This window comes from Misgurnus anguillicaudatus, chromosome 4, assembly GCF_027580225.2.
Source record: "Misgurnus anguillicaudatus chromosome 4, ASM2758022v2, whole genome shotgun sequence".
Classification (NCBI taxonomy): Eukaryota; Metazoa; Chordata; class Actinopteri; order Cypriniformes; family Cobitidae; genus Misgurnus; species Misgurnus anguillicaudatus.
Genome location: NC_073340.2, coordinates 30,046,586 through 30,074,220, shown reverse-complemented (window position 1 = coordinate 30,074,220; position 27,635 = coordinate 30,046,586). Strand labels below are relative to the sequence as shown.

Sequence of the window (27,635 nt, the reverse complement as noted above, 5' to 3'; positions counted from 1 at the left end):
TTTGTACCCAAATATTAGTACTTCAAAGGTACATATTGGCAGTTCAAAGATACATATTTGTACCTTTATTTTTGACAGTGTACAAAAATGTAAGAAAATATGTTACAAAGGTAAAAAAAAGTTTTTAATATTTTACGTTTCAATCTATTTGAAATGTGCATAAAGGCACAACTTTAATAAGTAGAATTTTTAAAGTCTGTTATCTATTATAGTTTTTAAGTTTTATGTATGTGATAACTTTTAATAAAAGTCATTAAAAGCTTTACTAGTACTTTATAGAGCATGGAAACAGTTAAATCTACAGTACCTATATTTAAGCTTAACTTGTATTAACCTAGTGTGAATGAACTGTTGTACATGCTGAGCCAGTGGGGGCGGGGCGCAGTCTTTCAGGCAACGCGACGTGGGCGGGGCTTCTCTCTGAGGTCTGAAACTCTTCAGCGCGTTCGTGCGCGCCATCAGTGAGAGAAGCTTCTGAGCACGGATACGCGCTCGTTTGGATACCGCGTTGTTTGTCTTCTGTCCACATATAAACGCGTGTTTGTGTCACAAGGTTTTGTGAAGGACTTTTAAAACATTTGGCAAGCTCGAGCGCTGGTCCCTCGAGACGCTTTTGTTTGGAGTGTAACTGAATTGAACTTGGTCCATTGTTGTTGCGTGAGAAGCTCAACTTGGCATTGAGGCTCCTGGGATCCAAAGGTTGGATACGCAAGAGGTAAGACTTATTTACATGTAGCTTATTTATTACATTGTGCCTTTTAATAATATTCCGAAAGAGTGCTAAAGAACTTTAAATATATAAAATACAAAGCAAAGTCTTCTAATTTATAAGAGTTTGCATCTCAAATATGTTTCTTTGGGATTAGTTTTATGTAAAACACAACGTGTGTGTGAGGACCATTAAATCCATCCGAAATTCTAATTGATTTAATTGTTATAATGGGAATTGCATTGGTTTTGATGGGAACTTTAATGTGAGTCTCTACTGGTAATGTGTTGGGTTCTATTAGTATTATGTTATTTGGCTATTAAGTTAAAACCATTAGAAAACCATTACGTCTTACTGGAAAAGGCCCAGTCACAATACATAAAAAAGGTTAATGGTTTTAATGGTAAACAGCTGATGGTGTTTGTAATGGAAACTATTAGAAGTTATAGTAGTTTTTTTCAGCAGAGCAGTCATTCAGGTATCGTACTCATTTGAATACCAAATAGCCTTTACAACCCCTTGTATCCCAATGAGATCTATACTGTATGTATTATTTTAATTCCCCCACTATGTGTAGTTGGTAGTTATGTTGTGAATTATAGTTGAACTACAACTTCAAATATATGGAAATACTGCTACCCCCTTTATTTATTGGTCTTATTAAACGGAGATGCCCTGCCTTCTTTCCTAGACTTGGCTTGTAGTAGGGCAGGAGGGATTAATATGTGATTACTAATAGCAAGATGTTTGTGGTTGTATGAGTCATTATCATAGTGGTGGTAAATGCTTGGCATGACTTTGGAGTTGATATTAAGACTAAGGGAGCTTCTTGCATCTGGGTTGAGATGAAAAGATCAAATTGTTGCTATTGAAACAGACTGAAGCGTTATATAACCGCTTGAAGGAATGAATAGTAACACATCACAGTGAAATAGGACTCCAGTGAAGTTGTCCAAGGATCCCTCGTGTGTTTTCACTTTATTTTCCATATTCAGTCTTCAATATCGAAACGTACAGATGGTTGAGATTTGCATGTGAATGAAACGAATTTGTAAGTTGGCTGCAGTACCTAACACTTCAAGTTGTTGTTGGCACAAACCTGGCAAATGTTTCCGTATTGTTTAAGGCCGGAGTGAAATTGATTGGCTGAAGTAATTTCAACACAGTGAATTGAAACAGCCATTTTGGGTATACAAAGTCGTAGTTTTTTCTGGACTGAAGTATTCCCAAGGCACATGTGAATGCGTTTTAAACCGATGACTATTTGAGCGTTGTGTGACCTAGAGCGCTGACCTCTAACCTTTGACATTTTTGTCCTCCGAGGTTGTCGATATTTGTGATATCAGTGCCCCACAGTAAAACTGCTGCCGTAGATCTATGGTGTCAGATAGACAAAGCAAAACGCGCATACCTGAAGTTATAATAACAAGTTAATTATTTTTCAGTTAGGAATTGAGACCAGTGGCCGGTTACATAAACACAGCCAATGAGTTAAGGCGAGGCGAATAGTATGCCCAACTCGATATTCCAAAAACAGTAGGCGAAAAGTACCTGGATGACCTACTACTTCCGGCAAGATCCAGAAGTGTTCATTCAATGGACCCTTTACTATCCCATGAGTCCCTGGGAGAGGAATTATCTAAGGAAGAAGGATATGCATTGTTTTTTAAAAAAAATGTCCAAAAGCGATAACACAGCTCTATTCAAATGCAAATACATATTAAACAGATGTCCCTTGGGGTTAAATTGCACTTGTTTAACGTCCTTCTAGTTAACAACTAACTTGTTGTTATGCAGTACGTCCAAATTAATTCATACTATCCATGTACCTACTGTTTTAAAGGTCAGTGAGTAACAACTTCAATGTCAACTTTATCTAATTCAGTACTGTAACAGTATGTGAGTTAAGAACTAGTCTGACCAATTAGCAGTTAGTTAGGGCTTATCAGTCAGACTGTTTGTATTTAAAATAATACCAATCTACGTTTTATGTAACATACTTAAAACAGATATGATCAGTCTTAAAAAACAATAACAGAGTACTCACTTTTAAGACTAGTCTTAGAAGTTTATGCAACCAGCCACCGGTTGTTTTTGGTAAGGTGTAGTTACCAGGACAAATTTAAGCCAATGTCAATTTCTGTATGTCTGTGCAATGTAATGCCAACCTGCTTGATGGATAAGTGAACTGTTAATTTTTCACATTTTCTTCCTCCATTATTTTAGATTTATTTATCTATCTTTCTCTCTCTCTCTCTCTCTGTGTCTCTCTCTCTCTCTCTCTCTCTGTCATACTTTCCAACGGCATTTCTTAATTTCTTGGCTTTTTTATGGTTTACCCCTCGCCTTGTGTTCACATTTAATTAAAACTCTTCAGTAAGGCCTTGATGACATCAGCAGAGAACTAAAGTTGTTTAGAGGTGGATATTTTTTGATGATTGATGAATCCAGATATTTGTATTTAGAAAGTAAATGTGACATTTCAACCATTCTAAAAAAATGAAATTTCAAATGCATAATATCTGCAGTGTCTTGTGAATAAAGCTAACGTTTGAGCATGTCTGTACAGTTATAGTGCTGGATTGTTGCCCATGCACTGCTGCAGTGATTCAGCGGCTGCAGTAAAGTGTGTATTAGGAGAGGGTGGCACAGACTCTATGACCAATTACTATATTGGTGCAGGAACACCTCTATGACTCCGTTTTCTAGTGACTCAGCAACACGAGTCACTTAGACGGCCGATGCAATCAGCCTGGATGTCGACACATGATCTAAGGGAGGTCGTAATGACCCTGTTCAGAGACTGAAGTTCAAGCATGGGGGGGCTTTGAAGCATAACCCTGCTAAATTTTGCATGCATTGTCATTGTGCGTGTGTGTTGTTGATATTGAAACTAGTGCTGCACAATTAATCGCATCGCAATCGCGATGTCAGCCTGTGCGATTATATGACAGCAAAACGTTGCAATTATATTAAATAAATAAATGTGTGGACTTGTTAACACAAACTTTCTGATAACAGTTTAAAAAAAGAAAGAAAAACGAACAAAAAAGGCAGTGCACGTGTGGGGTGTGCGTCGTCACTTATACCAGAGTGAAGATGGATGCAGAGGAGGTTGACAGTGATCTGGTAGCTAAAAAAAAACCTCTATGTCTGTTGTATGGCGGTATTTTGGATTTAGGATTACTGACACTGAGCAGTTGCTACATCACATGGCAATACGAAAACATTTCTAGTTTTACAAATACACATTTTAGCTAAACTGTGTGTGGATTTTCCTTAAAACCCATCAAGCTGACTCATGATACCATTTAGTAGAATCGCAATCGCACATCGTAATATTAGCATTAATAACCGCAATGGGAAAAATTACCCAAATCGTGCAGCCCTAATTGAAACCATACATTTTAAGATTCCCCCTGTCCCATTCATTGTGTATGCTTAGATGTTTTCAGATTTTGTGTTGATCTGGAATTCTTCACACAAAAAAAAAATGTAGTCAACTTTTCATATGAAGAGATTAAGGGTGTCACGATTTCGATTTTAAATCAAAATCGATCCAAATTAAGTCATAACTTCGAACTACAAAATGGAATCGTCGAAGCTGCCACACCCCCACATCACGTCCTGTCGGCTTGCATTTTTAAGGTGCAAAGTACTGACAGGAATTTTCATCTGACAGGAAGTTTCGTTTTATCAGGTATATGCGTTTACCATATTTTTCCACTGGCAGCACGACTTAACATGGCAGGGCATCTCAAAGGGTTCAAGGTCATATATTATATTTCATAAAAGTCTAGTTTAAAAATGGCTAGCATTTTTTTGTGCTTTCGAAAAAATAAAAAAATTGAGAATCGAATCGTGTCCTTAGAATCGAAAATGTATCCGAATCGAGGATTTGGAAAATCATGACACCCCTAGAAGAGCTCATCACCATGACTTTTATAATGTTTTTGGACCATGACCATTACTATCCGTCATATTGAAAATATTTGCATATGTTAACTAATAAATAACAACATACTGGTATGTTATATACACTTGGTGCTTTTATGACATCTTGTCATATATATCATAAATATTGTTTAGCACAATAAGGGGAGGTGATAAAGACCGAATTTTCATATTTGTGTGAACTTTTCTAAAGGAACATGTTAAGTTAAAGATTAAACTATAGTGTGTGCAATAGTTGTACATTAAAACACCATTTTATTTGATGAAAGACTACAGGGATAACACTAAATATATTTTTTGTGATAATCTGGCATTCGAGAAACTCACAACACAATGACCGGAAGCGTCTGTGAGGCGTTCTCTTTTACAACTTTTATGTAAAAGTCTTTGAACTTGGAAAAACTCTCGTCGGATGCAGTTTTTGGATTGTGTCGTATCAGAACACAAGGGAAATTAAAACTATTTTAACCACAGCCGAATGTCTTGCCAAGAGTCAATATTTTTGCACGTCCTTGCTGTTGTGAATTGTATAAGACAACTCCAGCTTCCTGCTTGAAACCCAGTTGAGGCCTCAGGAATTTGACATTTTAGAAGCAGAGAAACGTGTTCCTCTGAAACCATACCTTCTACTGGCCTTCATGCTGACGTTGACCCCTGCTTATTTTAGGCAGTGAGCCAGTTTCTCAGCTTCCAAGAAGACCGATTCTGTCGTATGACCTTCTTAAACGTTGTGGAGCAGTGTAGTTTGTGGTTTCAATGACTGAATGACAGAAGTAGCAGTTATAGTTATATATTTAACTATTGCAAATATATAAACATCTGATGTCATCTTCTAGTAAAAATGATAGATGGGTAGCTCATTTTCTAAGTAAATGATTCGTAAAAGTTGAGTCAGCAGTAAGAAACTAGGGTGTTAGAAGATGGATTGAGGAAATTGCAATGTGTTTTCCAGGTTGCTAGCCAGTTGCTAGGATGCTCTGAGTGATTACTTCATTCCTGGTCTGTATCAAAACTGCACTTCTCCATGTCTCTACACACTGGTCTCTACAATCTTAAATGGACAGTTTTAACTATAGACTGAAAAATATGCAAAAATCCATTCCATAGGTTTGTGAAGAGTATTTTTGAAGCTAATAGTTGTCTGAGCCTGCCATCGCCATCTTGGCAGCGCGTTACCACGCATCACGGATCATCGAAAATGGGCAAAGAGGCAGGACATTGCAGGAGCTGAGGTTGAGCTCAGCCTGGTTGCTGAAACTACGCCCATCTATCTTGACCGTAGTGACAGCACCAGCAGTTCACCTGTCACTCAAATGGCCACGCCCTTAATTATGCAGACCTTTAAGGCTTAATATCATTTAAAGATTAAAATTAATTAATAATTAAAATTTACCCCCTCACAGTTGTCATGAAGGGCAAAATTAGTTACATAGACCGAAATCACTTTGGGGTGGTTTCCCGGACAGGGATTAATTTGAGCCAGTTAAGCTTAGTTTAATTAGGAAATATAACTAGTTTTAACAAACATGCCTTACTAAAAACATTACCTGTGTGCATTTTGAGGCAAAAAAGGGCAGTGATATATTTTAAGATATGCCAGTGCAAGTTGGTTCCAGTTTGGACAGCTCCTACATTTATTTTAGTCAAGGATGCGTCTAATCCCTGTCTGGGAAACCGCCCCTTTTTGTGCCAAGCTGTAAACATTTATTTCTGCTGTGAAGTTATGGGATTGGTTATCATTGGGGCGGTACCTCTTAAAAAGGTCCTAGGTACCAATATGCTCCTTTTATGTACAATAATGTACTTTTTTAACAGATACTGCCCCAGTGACAACTCTTGTACCTTAATTTCTCTGGGAAAGCTTTGAGCTTTAGTTACCTTTCTTTGGTTAACAGATGATGATGTTGGTTGACTGCCAAGTTTCAAATTGAGATGTGCAGTTGGTGGATGTTGTTGTTTAGCTGCTTTTGTTCTTTCATTTTTGCGATGGCGAAATCATGATAATTATAATGTTCGAAAGGTGCGAGACCAGTTTATGTACCTGTAATCATCATAGATTTTCTCTAGAGTAAATTGCAGGTAATTTTTTCTGGGTTGAGTCACACATTCCAGTTGTCACAGCTTCTGCTTAATTCACTGTTAACTTGACTTTCCTGTTTCTGTCTTAATCTAAATCTCAAAGTGTTATTCTTTCTTAATCTGATTCTTTAAGTGTGTCTCTTTGTTAGTCTAAATCTGTTAATCTTTCTCAGTCTAAATCTCTGAGGTGCGGTTTCCCAGACAGGGATTAGACTAGTCCTTAGACTAAAATAAATGTAAGAGCTGTCCAAACTGAAAACAACTTGCACTGACATCTTAAAATACATCAGTGCCCTTTGTTTTGCTTCAAAATGCACACAGGTAATGTAAGGCATATTTGTTAAAACTAGTTATATAACTAAGGCCTAGTCCTGGTTTACGCCAATCTCTGTCCAGGAAGCCACCACTGAGTGTTTATTTTTCTTATTCTAAATCTGTGTTTCTCTCTTAAAGGAGTGCACAATGTTTGAAAGCCAGTGTTGATATGAAATCACCTAAACAATCACACCCCTACCCCAATAGAATCTGGACCTTCTTTTGATAGACCTGCCCCACACATACGCAACCCAGGCAATGATATTAGTTAGTAGACACGCCCCTTACTGTTGATTGGCTACAAGTGTGTTTTGGTAGTCGGCCCGTCTCCCGTTTCCAAAGCGTTTTTCAGAAATTGTGCACTCCGCCTTTAAGGCCGAAGTATAGTCAATTTTTTACATGTACACTGGGGTCCGCGGACAGTGAGTGTAACGGCATTTTCGTCATCAGAAGAGTGCGTGCGTACTTTATGCGCACGCTGGATTTTTGAAACCCTGCGTACATTGTACGCGTAGGCCGCATATATGCCTACAGGAGAATGTAGTATGTAGCCCAGGAGATGCATTGAATTTTGTCGCAATGCAAACTATATTTTTGCATGGTTGTGCGGTACACCGTATGTTTGCATACACGTAAAAACAGACTATACCCAGGCTTTAATCTAAATTGAAATTGTCTACATTTTTTTCCAGGCCAAGGAAAATTCTTTTCCAGGCCTTAATAAATAGAGAGGAGGACCTGGGACCCCCAGTACATGTATCAGATTAAGACTGGATTTAAATGCTTTGTTATGATGGTTATGTTTCAGAGATATAATTGGAGATAAGAGATTTTTTTGGCATACTACATAACATTTGAATTTGACTAAATGGGTCAATTTGATTTTGTGAATGAGGTTGCTCTCTCACTCTCTCTCTCTTTTACTCTCATTCTTTCTTCTTGTATAGAGTAACAGGTGGTCTCCTTTAAGCATGTGGCTGATGCAAAAAAGAAAATGATGAATTTATTTTTCCCCATCTGGTTTAATTTTCATTCTATGCTCTTGGCTTGACTTGAGTAATCCAATATCCTTATAGATCCATAAGGAACATATGCCCTCTGTCACTCAGCATCTTTATCTTCAAAGTAACCAACAGATTTGGACCAAAATCCTGGGCGATTTACATATCTAGAGCATTTTTGTGGGTGGAAATATGTGTGATCAACGTATGGTTCATATTTCTATACATTACTGACAATGGAGACAATATGAATGTTTCAAACAGTGCATTCATTTTAAGAAAAGTCAGCTTTAAGTAACCAAACTATCAAAGTTTAAGCAGTGAGAGATCTTTTGAAGTCTGTATATAGCTGTCTACAGGGATTGGCTCATCCGATTTTCTTAAAGCTTGTTTGCGGTTTATTTAAGTGTATTGTGAATGTTGTGACTCTGGTTCAATGATGTCTTTGTGGACACAGTTAGGCGTGTGCAGAACAGGTTGGTCACTCATATGCTACAGTAAACTCAGACGTGTGTGTGATAAAGGGTGACTAGATCAATCATGCTTTTTATTTTAAATAATGACAATTAATCAATCATTGTATTTAAATGTTGTTGATTTCAGATTAAATGATAGACTGAAGTCTCAGTTAAACTGGATTGTTAGTATGCTACAAACTAAATTTACCAAAAGCGCATTATCATGAAAAAAGCTTTAACATGTTATGTCGGAATATGATTGGTTACATGTTTGTGACGTAGACAGAGATGATTTTGAACAGCAGTTTTGAGTCTTCAGAAAACTCAAATCTAATGGAAAAAACACTCCACAATAGGGATGCACCAAAATTTTGTCTGCCGGAAAGAAAAAAGTGGACAAAATTAAACTGAAAGAAAATTTGAGATCTAAGTCTTACTCACTACAGCCATTATTGTCCATTAAATTAAAGATATTCATTAAATTAATGAAAGAATATTAATGCAATTATATATATTAGTCTTTATAAATATACATTTTCAAAAAAGTCATTTCGGTTTCAATTTTCGGCCAAGTGCATTAAGAATTTCGGTTTTGACCCAAAATTTTCATTTTGGTGCTTCTCTACACAGAAATGGTGTTGAATGATGAATTTGCATATAGTTTATCATATGAGCATATTTAAACCACATAGACATAAACACCAAATAAAATGATTTTCACCACAGGGCGACTTAAGTCTATGTTTCAAATCACTTATTCTGTGATTTCACTTTATTATTTGGGTCAGTCTTTGTGACCCACAGGTTTTGAATTTAAAATGTCATCTGTTTTTGTAATAAGAATAGCAGTCATTTATCAATGAATGGCACAAGTTTGTATTTCTCAAGGTACTCGTGTGTCCTATTCACTCCAGTGGGGAATTCCTAAGGGCGAAACGAAAAGTTGTAAATTAGAGCTGTATCATTGCATGAGTGCATCCTTCAAAAATGCAGTTCGACTGGTGTCTTGTTCACCGGTACAGGAGGTTGTTTTCGAAGAAGGGTTTGTCACTGTTTATACACAGTATAATGCAGAAAATGTTGGCTTCCCCCATCAATGACTCATTTTGTACATGAATACACATACACAAGTTCCAAACTAAAAATGTGTCTCATAAAATGTAGTACAGAGGTAGGTTACAGATATTTTTGAGAAGCGTAACAATGGCCTCAACTCATTTTCTTCCTCACACTGCAATGAGAGATGCTGGATAGATGTGCTGTAGCTTTGCCATGCCTGTGCCCAGCCTGTTGGCACTAAGTCTCTGCCAAGATGTCACCGCCTACCATGGCTCTACTTTTCTTTAACAGTCTCGTATTTTGTTTCCATACACACCGCCCACGAGTCTCCCATCAACAACTAGAGAGATACAGCAATGCCCAATTTAGCTTTTTTTCTAGATTGTGCGTACGATTGATCCTGTAGCTCAACTGGTGGTCTTGCACTAATACTTATTTGTGCCAAATGTGTACATATCTTTGGCTAAATGGTACATAAGAGGGTCTTAAAGGGTACCGTGACCATCCCAATGACAACTTTTGTTAAATGTTGAGAGTGCATTCAGTTATAATATGCGTTTTCATACACACTCTCCGGATGAAAGTGTCTGGAAATGCTTAAGCGTTAAAGAGTTATGGGCCGAAATTTTACAGTCGCTCCTCTTCGAGCAGATTACCAAAGCTAAGCCAGCCAATCCAGAGCATGGTTTTCCAAAGAGAGCCTAATTTGCATTCTTTTCAGTCATGCTTTGGCGTTTTCCGTTTGTATGCAAAACAACACAGCTTTAAAAGGATTGTTGAACCGTTTGTAACTCACAGGGGCTTCTGGCAGCCGAAAACTGCAGGAATGCGGAGTGGAAAAGATGTGGAAAGTTAATCATCTGCTAGATCATGATCTTTTGTTTATACTCTATGATTACAGAGCTGCAACTATGACCTTGTCAAAGGTAACTGACGGTTGAAAGCACAATGGTTCTTGTAAAATATGAGCAGTAATGACAGCTAATGTATATTTGTTTGTATATGTATAAAGGTTGCGTGTATGTGTGAAGCCTCACTGGTTGGAACACAATTTTAAGTGTTTTCTACATTATAGTGTGTAATCCTTGTGGTTCATATCAGTGTTTTTGGCCAAGGAACCAAACACACACAAACACGCACACACAATATATTGTTTACCCCGCTGGCTGCTGAATTCAGACTAGGCTAAGCTAACACACAATATCCTGCCTTGGCCCAGCCAAGAAAAACTTTTCAAAAGTCTATTGGAAAAGAAATAGTAGTGTTATTTGTGTACAGAGTGTGTTCACTTGTGTTTCTTTAGTATTTAAGCATGTTTATTGGGTGATAATCCTTTAATGGTCGTATCGTATCTTGTCTGTTTATCTTTGAGTTATCTGCTGTCGTGATGGAATCTACCAAGAAACTGTCTGCAGAGATGTTATTATAGATCGTTGGCTCTTTTTCAAAAATTACAAATCACCCAGCTGAGAAGATCCAACATATCTCATCGCATATGTATTTGTTCGTATTTCACGAGGTGGCTAATTCGTATGAGTTCATACAACCAAGGACGGTTGTTCGATTATGACAAATCATAATTGTCGATGATTCACCTTGATAATGTAATTGCAATTTATTTTTGTTGTTGTTAATATTATTATTATTATTATTATTATTGCCGATAAATAGATTTTACAAGTTCTGGAATGTTTTATGACTTTCTGTCATTGTAAATTTAAAACATTCAAAACTAAATAGACCCCTTCACGGTTCACGTCACAGGCGGTTCCCACTGCGCATGTCGGGGTCAGAAAAGCCATTACAGCAGATTGAGTTGCGTATTATTCGGTATTGTCAAAAATGCCTACTTACGTCGTGGGCTTTGAAAATCGCACTAGGTCTTCCGTTAAGTTTTCGCAATTCATGCAGAATTTCAAAAACGAAAAAAATACAACATCTGCGGCTGCAAGCAATTAACGTGCAGACTGGAACAATGCAAATATCAAAGAGGCTTGTGTTTGTAGTGCTCACTTCATTTGAGGTAAGTCATCATTTTTCAGCCCTGTTAGATTAAACTATAAAGCCTGGATGGTATGAACAGTTTAACCCCATGCTGCGCGCACACCCGATAGTCATCAATGTTTACAAACCTTGAAGGGGTCTATAGTATAATGTAAATTAGGGCTGTGACAATTAATTGTGCAAATGCGCGTTTTCTCAATGAATGAATTTGAATGAATTACGGTGAAATGCGCCACATCCAAAAGCCAGAGGGCGCTCTCGTGTAGAAACGCCATTTGTGCCACAGAAAAAGTAGCATTACAAACGCTATTCCGGGAAATGTCTTAAGGGATATTTATATCGCTGTTCTTAAGATTGTTTCAGGTATTTTCATGATAATAAAAAAAATATTTTGAATGTTTGTGTTTGCCGAGTGTTGCTTTTTTAAATTCACATTATAAACGACTCGAACTTCTAGTGATTTTAGATTGATAAGGACTTCTTACTGATCATAGAGCCATAGTACACGCACAAGCTGTGCATGAAACACAGAATCGGAGCCTTGCGATTCAGAATCGATTTTAGTCAGGTCTTTTTAATTGGGAATGCGATGTATCGTCACAGCCCTAATGTAAATATAATTATGGTTATTATGACTTTATAGTAAAAATTCCAAAACGAATTGCTAAAGGACACATCATCTTATGAATTTTAAAATCTTTAATTCACCACTGTATTTGGTGCCCAAACAGACTGCCGAAATGCACAGAAATGAGCACAAATGTACATTTGGTATCCCGATTAGCTTTTTTATTAAAGGTGGGGTCCATGCTCTCTGAAAGCCAGTGTTGACATTTTGAAATCACCTAAACAACAAACACGCCCCTACCCCAATAGAATCTGAACCTTCATTTGATAGGCCTGCCCCACTCATATGCAACCCAGGCAACGATGTCGGTTAGTAGACACGCCCCTTACTGCTGATTGACTACAAGTGTGTTTTGGTAGTCAGCCTGACTCCCTTTTCAAAGTGTTTTTCAAAAATCACGCACCCCGCCTTTAATTGTGCAGCCCTCTACCAAATTTGTACGTTTTTGTGTAATTTGCTTTCGCCCCATGTGTCGTTGAATTTAGGAGCAGGGTTAGGGGTGGGGTATCAATATCGTTTTTTTCTAATAATGGTACATTTTCGTCCATTCACATTTATACGAATTAACCAGCTCGTGAAATACGTACAAATTGTGAGATCAATATTAAAGGTCATGATAAACTTAGAGTTCAGCCTGAGGCCAGAAGCACGCTCCATATAAAGACACAAGTGCAGACTTGCGTGCTTTGCCAAGCCGTACAAGCGTGTGCTTCTGTTGTAACATAATTAATTAAGAGTTGTTGTGTAATTGTGCCAGTAACAGTCCTCAGTAGTATTGAAGCGGGTTATTGATCTTTTATGCCAAATTGCCATTCAGGTAGCTATAAGTGTAAACATACGGACGGAGTAATTTTTCTTCAAGTTTGCATACAAAAGTAAACCTGGCCTTTTGCTGTGTTGTTTGTGTACATGTACTGTACTTGGGTCCAGTATATCAAGACTAACCGCTGTCTGTCTATTGACTTTGATGTTTGTATCAACACAGGTGCTCTTGAGTGTCTCAATATCCAGTGTTGGATCCTACAGCTATACACATGTAAACGCTTACTTGTTTATTTGCGAGGTCTTAGTCCTGCAGGGAGGTTAACAGGAAAAACAGGTTGTAACTGTAGTCAATAATAACAAGCTGACAGAGAATTGCACAACTCTGTACTCTGTGCACCCTCAGAGTAGTTTCTGTAAATGTGTGTTTATAGCGTTCAATTTTTGCCTAGTATTGCAATGTTTTTACTATAACATTGATTGTTGCTGTCTTAAATGCTGACTGGTTCATACAGTATAGCAACAATCAGGGTTCCCATGGGTCCTTGAAAGTTTGTGAATCTGGGGGTAATAATTCAACGCCCTGGGAAGTTTTTGAAAATATACATACATAGATACAGGTCATTGAAAGTGTTTATATGGGTGATTCTCACGAAAACTTGGTTTTAAAAATGTCAAGCATGAAAATGTAAAAATTGCTTAAATTTACTTTTTTTTCCCACCAGACATTGAAAAACAAAGTCTGGAGTAAATGGGAACATTAATTTAAAAACTTTTACTTATCATTTAACACTTTTTGTAACATAATTAAAAAAATAGTCCTAAAAAATCTCATTACCGCAACAGTCAGAAAACATCAACACTGACATATTTTCAAAATGACATGACAAACCTGAAAGAACATAATTTGGAGATTCTGCACATGCATTTAAAATCAAAGTATTATGCTTCTATTAATTAAATTAACATTTAATAAGCATCTGTTGCGGTAATGATAATCAAAATGTCGTGTAAGCATTCTGACAAGACAATATTTCAAATTAACTGTAAAAAAATGATCTTACCTGGTAGCCATCTTGAAGTAACTGGTCCATGTGCTTGGTCACTCAAAATCAAACTTTATTAAAATTCTGTATGTGTGCTTAAACTGTTCTCAAAAAGTCTTGCGGAGGATGAGAACATCAGGCACGGACACATCATTTTCCTAATTTTTCTTCATTATTATTATACATGAATATTCAGTAAATATTTTTTCTGTCATCTAAAGTAGTCTAGCAAAACATCCATTTTTTTTTTTTTTAATATTTTTGTGTTAATTTGATTAAATTACAACATAACGCATGTTCAAACACAGCCGGACACATTGCGGTAATGAGAATTTCAGCAGAAAATGAGAGAAAATTTCCAATTATAAATTCTTATGTTGAAATCACACATTGTGCAAGGTGGAACACAGTATTGTGTTAATTCTGATGCTTTTTAATGTTACTATATTACACATTTAAAAGCTAAAATCATTAGTGCCGTGGTGTTTCAATGGTTTCGTTAGAATCACCCAGATCTTCTGTATGCGAATGTTGATTCATACAAAAATGCTTTTTTGCATAGTTGTGTTGGACATATAAAAACGTCTCGGGTTATGTATGTAACTGTTGTTCCCTGAGAAGGGAACGAGACACTGCGTCTCCCTTGCCATACTTCCTGAGTCCCTGTAACGCCGTCTTTGGCAATATTTCAGATAGCGATATACTTCATGGCTCCCACGTCCCCCATGTCTTTGACGTTAAGCCTCAAAATTGATTGAATTTGATATACACATTCAGACGCACTTACCCCTGGAGGCGTCCCCAAAGTGTAAACACAGTGACGCAGCGCGAGTTCCCTCGAAAGGGAACTGTAACAATGTATCTTTAAAGGTAACACGATGTAACCTTGCTTTCACTTGAAATGTATCCCCACATTTAGTCCTTGAATTTAAAAAATATTGGACCTGGAAAGTCCTTGAAAGATTCTTGAATTTGAAGTTAACTAAGGTGTGGGAACCCTGAACAATACAGGTGAGCTATACGGTATTTGTGAGTTTGACACTTTAAAGGATACCAAGTTACATTAAAACTTCAATAGTGGTGAAGTGTCCATTATTGTGTAGTTGTTTATTTTTCATTTGATCAATACTCTTAAGGTTTGTAGTTGACAGCCGTTATATTGGCCCATTGATTTCATTAGTTGCCTACAGATATAGTGTTAAGTTTGTTTAAGCAGTAAGACGTAATGGTTGAGAAAAGTGAATTTACACATCTGTGCCAAGTGTGCAACAAAATTAAACCATTATAAATCCAAAATAGCATTTATTTAAAATTAGTATGGCATTTTATGAAACGTTCATCTCTGAAGTATGTTAATGCGTAATACACAAACATCTATTCACATGTGAGATGGACCACGTTTTCTGTTGTTGCCTCAGGTTGGTAGTTAGACATTGCACAGGACAATGGGACAAATTAAAATATTTTAAGGTTTTGCAGCTACCCACTGAGTAAATGCATCACAATGCAATAATTATTTGAGAAATAACAGGCTTGCTCTGAATGAATGGTATATCACGGGTATATGTGATATATGAAATATCCAGCAAGACTTTTGGAGGGTGTGCAGCATCTCTCTTTCTAAATTTGAAGGTATCAATGTTCAGATGACTGTAGTAGCTATTTAATATGGGGGACAGCAAGCCAAACAGGCAAGAATGATCAGTATCAGTGGTACTGTTGGTATCTGTGTGAACAGGAGACCTGTAAAGGGATGTAAAGTACTTTAGAGATTATCAAGGGTGTTGTTGGATCAGTAAGCCTCTGTCGTGCTGTCCTAAATCTCTATTCTGCATACTTTACTAGAAGGATGTCTCTAATGAGCTTTATCGTGGCTAAAAATACTTATTTGTGTACCCTTGTCCTTTAAAGGATACGTTATAGAGAATGTTTTATATTTTTAAATAGGCACTACAGAAATAAATAAATACATATATTTTTAGCAGTGCTCGACTGCCAATTATAAAATACAAGATATTCTAAATGGATCTGCATAAAACAGCTTTGTACATTTTTAGATAAAAAAAATTTAAAATATGTGCTGTTAATGTTTTATGGGCTAAGGCTAAAAGTCCAGTGAAAGCAATAAGGAGCTTATAGGGATACTTTACCCAATAATGAAAACTTTCATTATTTACTGACCTTCTTGTAATCCCAAACCTGTGTGACTTTCTTTCTTCTGTAGAACACAAAGGAAGACATTTTTTTAGGAATGCTGGTCAACAAACAACATTGGCCCCCATTGACTTCCATTGTATGGACACAAAACTATTTCTTAAAATATCTTCTTTTGTCTTTCACAGAGGATGGTTATATACAGGTTTTAATAAATGTTGTTGAATAAATTTTAAAAGAAATGTTATTATCTCTTTAATACTGTGTAAGACTGTATCTTACACAATATATTTTGCAATATATGGAGCACAGCCTATTTTACCTTATTGCTTAAATAATACACATTAATTTCTGTTGCATTGAAGCAGAAAGTTGCAGATATGATACATGTGTTAGGATCTCAGCACTTCAGCAGCTTGTTTAATAAGTAATGGTCTTGTTTAAAGATTAAAGAAGGTCTATAAATAGTGCTGCTGTAATTCTGGTGTCTCATTTGCTGCAGTATGTTCATCTGATATTCCTCCATGTGTTTTGCATGAGCATCCTTACGCAAGAGATTGTGACATCATAAAGGAAGAGTCATGGGTGCGATGGTGTGTTTATACAATTCCAGAATTAGGAAAGATGCTTGTGGCAAAAATATGATTCATCATCAATACAAGTATTGCTTTACTTTAAGGTCATAATCCCTTAACATGTGACTTAGTTAGGCATGTATTAACATAATTGTGAATGTGCTTGATGATACTTCCCCAAAATATTTCTACATTTTGCACAGTCAATTGCTTGTTTGTATATCATCGTAACACTGTGTTCTTAGCTTAGGAATGTTCAGATGGGAGCAGGTCTCCCGGTGTCCCGGTTTGGAGTCTGTGCCCTGTTGAAATGCACCCCTGCAGATGTGTGGTTAGACTCTTACTGAGTCTCAACACAACAGTCTGAGCAGCTGTGAATGTGTAGGTCTCCTGCTTCTAACACATCAACAAACCCTTGTCCTCAAAGTTGATGTGTTATAAGCAGGAAAAATTGGCAAGTTTAAGGATCTAAGAGACCATTTAAGGGTCAAGTTGTGATTGGCTAGACCAGTGATTTTCAAACTGGGGGCCGGGGCCAGGGGGGCCCCAGTTTTATGACATTTTATGAAATACATTAATTTATCATAAATTCTGTGTAATTGAACCTAAAAAATAGGCTACTAACCAAAAGCCCTACTTTTTTGTGTAATTGAATGTTTTTTTTTTTTTATGTTGAGTTTTAGAACAGTCTTTTCTCACAAATTTACTATGGGGCGCCGTGAAGGAATGCACAGGACACAAGGGGGGGCCGCATGCTGAAAAAGTTTGGGAACCACTGGGCTAGACGACTGGGTCAGAGCATCTCCAAAACTGCAGCTCTTGTCTTGTGGGGTGTTCCGGGTTTGCAGGGGTCAGTACCTATCAAAAGTGGACCAAGGAAGGAAAAACGCTGAACTGGCGATATGGTCATGACTCATGGGGGGCCAAGGCTCACTGATGCATGTGGGGAGCGAATTCTGGCCCGTGTAGTCCAATCCAACAGATGAGCTACTGTAGCTCAAATTGCTGAAAAAGTGAATGCTGGTTCTGAAGTAAAGGTCTAGTTGAGTGCATACCTCGACGGGTCAGGGCTCTTTTGATTGCAAAAGGGGGACCTCCACAATATTAGGCAGGTGGTCATAATTTTATGGCTGGTATATACATTGAAAGTCCAGAGGGAGATTTTAGCTGGTGTACAACTAGACGCGCAAATGAGGTGGATTCGCATCTACCACGCCGCGCTAAATGCCTCATTTGCGCCTCAAGACCTCCAGACACGCATAAACGCATCTTTACATGTTATAAAATCCCCTAATTTGTGACCCTGGACCACATAACAACTCGAGGTCTTTTTTTATTAAGATTTAGACATCTGAATTTGATAGAATATGGCAATATTTGGCTGAGATACAACTAGGGTGCGTTCACATGACAAAATTTCGGGAGTGACAACCGTATTTACTTACAGGTGTGAGTCTGGAAGTGTCCTGTTCAGACAGCAAATTACAGACACAAATAGAACACTGCCTGTATGAACAAGAAACCGACCTCAAACCCGTATTAGTTACACGCGGCGCCTGTAACCATAGTGACGGACGAATATATAAAAAAAAGTATTATTTATGCAATGGGCAAAACTTTATTTATGTAATTAACAAAAACAGCTGGCTGGTGTAACGCTTACCATTGTGCAGAGAAAAATAAACAAGGGTGGTTCCTTATTAAAGTTTTAATTTCCAAAACGAATGAACATAAAATCAGTTCAGCAACTGCACGTTTTACCAAAGCAGATATATAAAATATAAAAGTAATCATAATGACTTATGAAGCAAATTGATCCGTTTTTGCAAGAAATCGAACCCTATTCAAACCATTAACGCAGCCAAATAGGAAGTGCGCCTACGCTCCCGCTCTGTAGGTGGCGCAGAGAGTATGGTTTACCAACCGCAGGCAAAACCAGCCTCTTAGCGCCACCTAAAGAGCGGGAGTGTAAAAAGCGCACTTTATATGTTGCCACAGTTCTGTATGGACGCTAATAATGTTGTAAACAACGTTCAATATCCTGCAAAAAACCGACCGATTTGCTTCACAAGCAGCCAAAAATGTTGTATTGGATATATCTGCTTTTTGAGCTCTCAAAGTGACGCATCTTTTGCCTTGCATTATATGAATCACAGATGGGGTTTTTTTGCAAAATATCTTCTTTATTGCTCTACTGAAGATAAAAGGTGAGTAAATAAACAGCTAATTTTTACATCCCTTTTATTATACACTTACCATTATATTAATCGTCCACTTTTAAAGTTTAAACTTTATATATCTCACTTCTCTGTAAATACGGTTGTGAAACCCGAAAAGTTACGGGTGTGAAGTCGGTTATAGAATGCGGTTGTCAAACCCGTAAATAACCGAACTGCGTGTGAACGGAACCGTCTTAAGGACTCAAATACGGGTTTGACAACCGTATTACGGTACCGTGTGAACGCAGCCCTATTTGAAAATGTGGAATGTGAGGGTGCCAAAAAAATTAAAGTGAAAAATTAAAGAGAAAATCAACTTTTAAAGTTGTCCAAATGAATTCTTTAGAAACACGTATTACTTATGATAAATAGATTACGATATACATGTATATCATCATGATTTTCTTGTTCTTGCAAATATGTACGTTTACATTTTATGCATTTGGCAAGGTATATGAGAAGCATAAACAAGAAGAATTATAAATAAATAATATAATGAATATAAATAATAAATGAACACTTCAGTTATTGCTTCATATGTCACATCAACAGCTCATTTATTTCCTGATTAATGTTACAATGACATCATCAATTATAAATGGTAAATTTGACAAATTTAAACATACAAAGCATCTCTCTAGGGTGCTGAGAGTGGGGCGATATGCCGTGATTTAACAATGAGGTCAACCTGTCAACGGGCACGGCTGAATCCCCTGTTGTTGTTTTTTTACTCGAGTGGCGAGCTTATAATTTATCAAAACCCCTTCTGTTCCCTCACAGCTTCAGTCACTTGTGACCTCAATGGGCTTTTGTTGTCAGAGATGCAAATGTTTTGGTGGGGTGACGTGTCTTTTGGAATCTTGTTGCTTGGATCTCATTCACCCCGATGGCATGCCTGCAAAGACAGGGGGTGGCCGTGAAGTCACGTTTGAAATCACAGAGAATTACAGACAAACGGCCAGACGGCAACAAGGGCTTTGCTGATATATTTTTACTTCAGTTTCGGGGAAATCGGATGAGTGTATTTTTAACACCTGTTTGCTTTACAGACGTGTCTGTGATCTTGGTATTTTTGAATGAATCATTCGATGACTCTCAAGGGTGTTTTGTTTGCCGCTGGTGGTCGGTCAAAGCCGAGAGGGCTCCCCTGCGTAAGGAACCAGATAATCCGATTATTAAACTATAAATCACAGCGACCAGCTGGGGATCAAAAGGTTCGCAATGAACTCCAAGCACTCGAATCTTAAAGATTCTCGCTGTTTCACTTTCTCTTTGTTTTATTACCCTCTACGGCGGCACTACAATAAGATGACACCACTGTCATTAGTCATGCAAGATGACACAGTATGTGTCACAAAGGAGTAAGGAAAAGATTGTAAATGTTTACGAAATAGACCCAAGAAAGTTGGAAAGGGAAAATAATATATTGTTCAGCCTCAATGTAAGTTATCTTGCACAACTGCAGTAGACTGGCGAGTAAAGATTTAGATTTACTGTTGATATAAGGGTGCTTTTCCATTGCATAGTACTGCCCGGTACAGCTTACTTTTGGGGTGGTGTCCATATGCAGTACTAAATACTTGATACTTTTTAGTACGGCCTCTGTTGAGTTTTCAAGAGAGCCGTACCCAGGCCCGGACTGGCAATAGGGAGAACCGGGAGGATTCCCGGTGGGCCGGTCTGTTTTTTTTTGGCCACGAGGGCCGGTGTTGTCATGCCACCGGGATGACGCGTATTTGCGGGTGAGAGATGTCCCCGCCGCTTTATGCACAAGTTGATTGTGTCCCGAGTCCCGACCACTTATTGGAAGAATTCTTGCATTATGGTTCATTGACATCTAAAACGCATGGGAAACGCAGGACGTGCCGCTGTCTTCTGGTTTTCAAAGCGCTTACTTGAACACGAGTTTTGTTTCAGACGCGTCTATATTGATTGCGCTTGCCGGCCGCGCGTCTATATTTAAAATAAACTTGAGCGCGTCTTTTGAGTGCGCTTGCCGGCCGCCGGTCTATTATATTTTAAATAAACTTGAGCGCGTCTTTTGAGTGCACTTGCCGGCCGCGCGTCTATTATATTTTAAATAAATTTGAGCGCGTCTTTTGAGTGCGCTTGCTGGCTGCGCGTCTATATTTTAAATAAACTTGAGCGCGTCTTTTGAGTGCGCTTGCCGGCCGCGCGTCTATATTTTAAATAAACTTGAGCGCGTCTTAATACAAACGGGCTGGCCTCTAAACGTATTTTTTTTATCCAAGTCATAGATGAATTCTCTATGAATAGTCATTATTCATCGTTTATTGCAAGAGGAACAAAAATCTATTTGATGCAAAACTCATTAGTTTCAAAAGTATATCCATGATGTTTTCTTTTTTTTAACACAATGTAGGCCTACGTTATTTAGCAATAGACATGATCTAAGTACTAAAAAAAAAAGATACAGATTATTTCCATTTGTTTCCAATGCATACTTGATAAATCTTGCTTGTGTATTGTATATCAGGGGTTTCCAAACGTTATCAACCCAACAGTTAATCTCAAGACTCACCATTTTTTAGAAATAGAAATATAGAGGAAAATACAAACACATTTGTTTCCTTTAGTTTTTGAATAAGTTTACTTTAGTAATATTATGGTCTTATGGTAGGGCTGCATAATTATGGCAAAAATTATAATTGTTTACTGCATTTGCACGGAATATGAAATTATATATTTGAAAAATACAGTGAATTGCAAGGCTGCAGAGAACAGTGCACTACTGCAGAGTGCAGACTTTATACTACTGAGGGTTTAAACATATTATTTTAATAGTCAGTCGTGAACTAAAGTGGGCCGGTCTAAGGCATGAAACTCCAGGGCTGAAAATGAGTCCCACTCCGGCCCTGGCCGTACCAATACTACTGTAAAACGTGACATGTAAACACTGCAGGTCATTGATTGATCAGAGAGAATTGTCACTACCAGCATCACTGCTAAATGCAAGATTACACTGTAAAAATTGCTGTAATTATGCAGCTGGTTGCCAATAACTTGCTGTAGAAGATAAAGACTGAAAATGTTTCATGTTCATTTAAAATCTACAATAAGTTACTGGCAGCTAGTTGCCAGTAATACCCAGTAATACTGTAATTTCTACAGAATTTTTTTACATTGTAGCTTACCCTTGTGCGCCATCAAGCAAATCAAGTGATGTCATCAAAGTGCTTCGACGACGTACGAGTTCTGATACAAAACATTGGGTCTTACTCACCAATAATTGCATACGTTTTTCGTATTTGAAAACTTCTGATAACAACTTTCTGCCTAATTCACAACACGTGTGTATGCACATTAATTTGTTCTTATATTTGTTACATTAGTGAATTTGGAGTGTTCTACATGAGCGGCCGTGTGCACAAGTTTGGTCATTTGCATAAAACACGCCCAAACCATCTCCATATAAGGGTTTTAGAAAGCGCAGCTGCAAAAGTATTGGATGCTTAAACAAATATGCCATTTAATTAATATGACAGAGACGCGCATCTGTATTTTAAATAAAACAGACAGGATATCAAGTGATTGACTTTTCATTACATTTACAATAAGTTTAAAGCACATGCTCTGGACGTCCATCCCTCACAGCCTTGATTTAGAATCAACATGGACTAAGTAAGGCGTATACTCTCACCCACTCTTAGGCTACACAAATCTGCAATGGAAAAGCGAACCGAGCCAAAGAAAAGTGAGTCGAGACGTGTCATACCAAATAATGAAAAAGCACCCTGAGAGTCTGGCACATAGTACAGAGAATTTCAGTCTGGATGGACTTAAATAAATGCAGCTCTCTGCATCTCCTAAAATCCCCCGAGCTCAGTTATGTAATCACAAAGAGTTGTACTTTATTGGTTTTCAATCATAGTTTTATTTTGTAGTGAACATCTAGAGTTATTGAGAGTTTTAAGCAGATTTCACTCATTTTTACAATAAACCGATTTACTCATCTGTTCTTTTGTCCCACACCAGAACTGACCATAATCGTTTTCACACTGAAAGTCGATGTTAGGCCCTAGAATTTTGTGAGGAATTTGTGTGGCGTAATTCCAGAGTAAACAGATGGTTCAAAGGTTCAACACAAGTCAAGTTGAAAGCACAACACTTTGTTTTAAGTGGTAGCGTGTTGACCACCATGCTAAAGTAAATCTTTCCGTAACATAAATCATTTGTGCAACGTGTCACCCTGTCGGCATTTCCACATCCAAAAACAATAAAAAAGGAACATGGGAAACGGGATGGAGTGTCAACGTGAATTCCTTTTTTTTCGTTTCTTCCATCTGTCTTTTTATGTAATATAAGCAATACTTCAATGGCTTTAGTGTTGAAATGCTTCTTGTTGATGCAAGGTTTTCATTATAATAACAATGACAAAATCCTATTTCCAAAGTACAATTTCCTACACCCTAAAAAAATGCTGGGTTATTGTCAACCCAGCGTTCGATCAAAATGGGACGAACCCAAATATATAAACACATTACCTGGGTTAATTTAACCCAATGGCTGGGTTCATCCCTTTTTGAACCAACAACATAGTATTTCTGTTGTGATATATTCTCTCAACTAAATTGGGTTCAACGTTTCCAGTTGTATGTACAATAGAATATATCTGATATTCAGTACAAATATTTTTTCTCATAATAAAATCTTGTTTTTTTTTTATTTCTGCAGGCTGGACACTGTTACACATCTCTGCTTACAATGGCGATGAGTCCTACATGCTTGAAGGTGTTTTCATCCTGACTTCTGTCCTGGATACACGCAGTTTGAGGAAAGGTTGACCTATTGTTCATAGACAAAAGACACTGGTTATTCTTGTTTTCTGTGGTCAAAGATTAAGAAACATCATCATGCCTATTCTAAAACAGCTCGTGTCCACGTCCTCCCAGTCGAAGCGGCGTTCTCGCGCCGACCTCACAGCGGAGATGATCAGCGCGCCTCTGGGAGATTTCCGCCACACGATGCACGTGGGTCGAGGAGGCGACGCGTTCGGGGACACCTCCTTTCTTAGCACCCGTTCCGGAGAGCCACCACGAGAGCCGGAGGTGCAGCGCACCTCACCTAAACAGAGCCTGCTGTCCCGAACATTCAGGAGCAGCAAACGCTCACAGTCCGTCAATCGCGACAAACCTGATAAATCCAAACTGGCAACTCCCGGTGGCTCATCAAGTGTGAAAAACGCCATCTCATTGCCATATCTGAACGAAGATGGCGTCGAACGAAGTGTTGGAATCAGTTTTCCCAAAAGCGTGTCATCAAGTCCTTTAAGGTATCTTCCGGACAATGATAAAAAGCCACTTAATGGTGCTACAGCACCCCTTGCTTCGGACTTGGAGCTGGAAGAGAAGAGCTTCGGTGAGCTGACCGACTTGCGGCCGTCGGTTCCGTATACCGGAGGCATGAAACACGCAGAGTCCATAATGTCATTCCACATCGATCTGGGTCCCTCCATGCTTGGGGACATCCTGAGCGTCATGGAGAAGAAGGGCTGTGACGACGACGACCTTGGGTTCGAAGAGGGAAAAAGTAGCGAGGGACGCAGCTCACCTCTCCAAAGCCCATCCAACGAGGCAGAGGAGTCCCTTCCTGATATCCGACCTCTTCATCTTAACTCTGGGAGTAACCCTTACACTCCAGAGATCCTTACCAAGAACCATCAACATCTAGACAGCTGTTCCGTGTCCAGTTCAGGGTCTACCGTGCTGGAGGAAAAATCCGACAACCAGTTATATGAGGACAACGTGGTCAAGTACAGCTCACCCCGAGTTCAAGACGACACGGACTTCTCCTACATGGATGACAATGAAGATGATGATGAGATTAGGGTGTAAACCTTTGCGGTGCCGGATGGTCTGTGCAAAGATCAAAAACATGTGGATTGTTTTCAATTTGTGGATGTACATGCTAGCACAAGGACCATTTTATTATGGAGATGAAAGGGAAGATTTGTATTTCAGCCCTTAAACTCTGTTTGTTTTTCTCCACTACAACTTCTATTTCAGGTACACAAAGTCTTTGTTACTAGTGAACGGCAACAGCTGTAAGAAGAATGTGCTTACGTGTTTGTTTTTGTGTGCTGTCGGATAGGAATGCTATTTAAAATGGCAATCATTGTCCCGTGTGCATCATAAATGAATTCCAGTGTTGACCACTGAGAGTGCTGATACTGGAGGTATGTGTGGACTCGTTGACGGTGCATTTTTCGGATACAGCTCACCTATGCCTTTGCACTCTTTGTAACTCTGAATGCCAACAGTCTTAAGTTTCCTGTTTTGCAGTTCTTGTTTCATCTACTAGGGTTACAATTTTCAATGTCATGTACTCACCCCAGCATCATTTTAAAGTCATGTGACTTTTTTCTACGGTGGAACACAAGGATGAAGTTTAAATCATGATGATGATGATGCATTGAAAATGAATGGGGACCCTCACAAAATTTGCCAAACATCTCTTCTTGTGTTCTGTAGAAAGAAAGTCAACATGAGACTTCAGATTTTGGGGTGAACTATAACTTTAGGTTAGTAATATTTACAACCAATTGTATTGGATGTCGAATACCAATTCAGATCTGGACTTTGTCATGTGCTTCATGTTTGTATAAGAGGATTTCCTGTCAGGTCACATGAAATTCTCGGTCATGGAGACATGAAGAAGGTCAGATTTATGTGATCCGTAAACTGAAAGCAAGAGTAGTGTTGTCTTATTATAATGCTGCAGAAATAATAATTGGATTGATACTTAAGTTGGACTGAATGGCTACTTGATAGTGTTGCGTGTATGACCGAGTAAACAGATTATGAAGAGGTTTGTGTAGAAGTGTTATTTTCATTATTGTTATAGACTCTTCAGTGTCTAGCGTAGTGCCTCAGTCTTTAACAGTGCTCATCATCACAAGGACTTCTGGAGGGTTTTCATCTCTGAATACCTCTTGTTATACTTTGTATTGCTGAATTTAGGCTTTGCGTGCAAAACCAATAGCCACTACTAGAGAAGGCATTGTTGGTATAAAAAAGATCAGAAATACTTGCCAACTTCCTGGTATCCCAGCATCCAAGTATTAACTATTCATTATATACTTTGGGTAATCATACAACTTTAAAGTGTCCCCGTTTTGGGGATATCATTTAAAAGCATTGCATTCTTGATATATGTACAGTCACTTTTATTCATTTACTGTATATTTGAATTTAATAATCCAGATTATATTCAGTCATCTTTGTCAGTCCTGTAATCTGGCATTACAAGCACACTAAAAGAGACAACCAGATGGTACCCAATGATCTTTTGTAGATCTTATACTTTACTTGCATTATATAGTCATCTCTCTGTGGCCTTTTATAAAATGCTAACATGGTCGTCTCGGATAAGCATTGCACCATCATTAGCTCTCAAACACTACATCTTATGTAGCTTAGTGTTTACCTTGTTCATACTTTTGGTTTATGAAATCAGTATGTCTGTACAGAGGGATAAATATGGTACGGTTGAGTAAGGGGATGCATGACTTTCTGACAGTGTTTTTTTTTTATGGTTTATCCTCAAAGAGTTTGAAAATTGGCCTGGATTGCCTACAAGGAACTTGTGCTGCCTTATATCCAGCTGAAATGCTGCATTGTGCCATTTTGTCTGAGAGTTCGAACTGAATTACTAAAGTGGAGTATAAACAAATGTGCCAATTCTCCTTTTTTGTGTTGCCCTTTTATTTTTGTTTCTAAAGCGGTCTCAAAAATGTCATGCGCACGCAAGGCGGCTGAAGATGTCCAGATGAGACAAATGAGCTGGAAACTTGACCGTAAGAGGGTTTATGGAGAGCACTGTGGCACCATCTACAGGATTTTTTTGGAGTAGTCTTCATTCATTTAGTAGTCTTTGCTTACAGAATTGTACCATAATAACATGGAGGTTTGTGCAGTTTATTTTTGCTTTTTTGTTAAGACCACAGTAGTATAATAATTTATAGCATCAAATCTGTAATTGAATCATCTGCTATCAAATACAGAATTCCTAAAGAAAATGTCTTAAAACACTAAGGCTTCAATTAACAGTATCTCTTAATTTTTTTGTATTCACTCTCTCTTTTTCACCTTTACCTGTATTGTTTTGTATTGACTTAATATACATAATGAATTGCCTCACCTTTCCCTGCTAAATAACAGTTATATTTTTCAATAAAACCAAAAACTGTTAAACTTCACCGGGGACTGTAATTTATATATGTTTACAGTTGTTAGTGGTTATCATCTTTATTCTGTTTAACACAAAAGAAGATATTTTGATGAACGATTGTAATCACACAGTTGATGGTACCCATTGACTTATTAGGAAAAACAAGTAATACGGGTACTGTCAACTGTGTGCTTAACATCATTTATCAAGATGACAGCAATTTAATTTTTGTGTGTACTATCCCTCCCTTTAAGGCAAAAAACTAGTTCACTGGTGTTATAGGATTACATGCTATTACATGTTTAATAACCTGAGGCATTAAAACTAATTTATCACAGCAGTTTCGAGAAATAAATTGGCATTTTTGCTTTCACAGCAGAAAAGGTCCCTCGTTTGAACCTTGGGTGTGTTAGGAGAGAGGAGTTTGAATGTCGGCACACACTGTAAAACAGTGGTTCTTAAACTTTTCAGCCTGCGGCCCC

The 27,635-nt window shown here is 38.0% G+C and overlaps 1 protein-coding gene across 1 annotated transcript; it reads left to right on the top strand.

Moving 5' to 3' along the window:
* Positions 1 to 421: 421 nt before the first annotated feature.
* Positions 422 to 27,181, top strand: cdc42ep4b (CDC42 effector protein (Rho GTPase binding) 4b). Its single transcript, XM_055176121.2, has 2 exons — positions 422 to 715; positions 23,659 to 27,181. The coding sequence occupies exon 2, from the start codon at positions 23,838 to 23,840 to the stop codon at positions 24,816 to 24,818; it is 981 nt and encodes a 326-aa protein (XP_055032096.1). The 5' UTR covers positions 422 to 715; positions 23,659 to 23,837; the 3' UTR covers positions 24,819 to 27,181.
* The last annotated feature ends 454 nt before the right edge of the window (positions 27,182 to 27,635 follow it).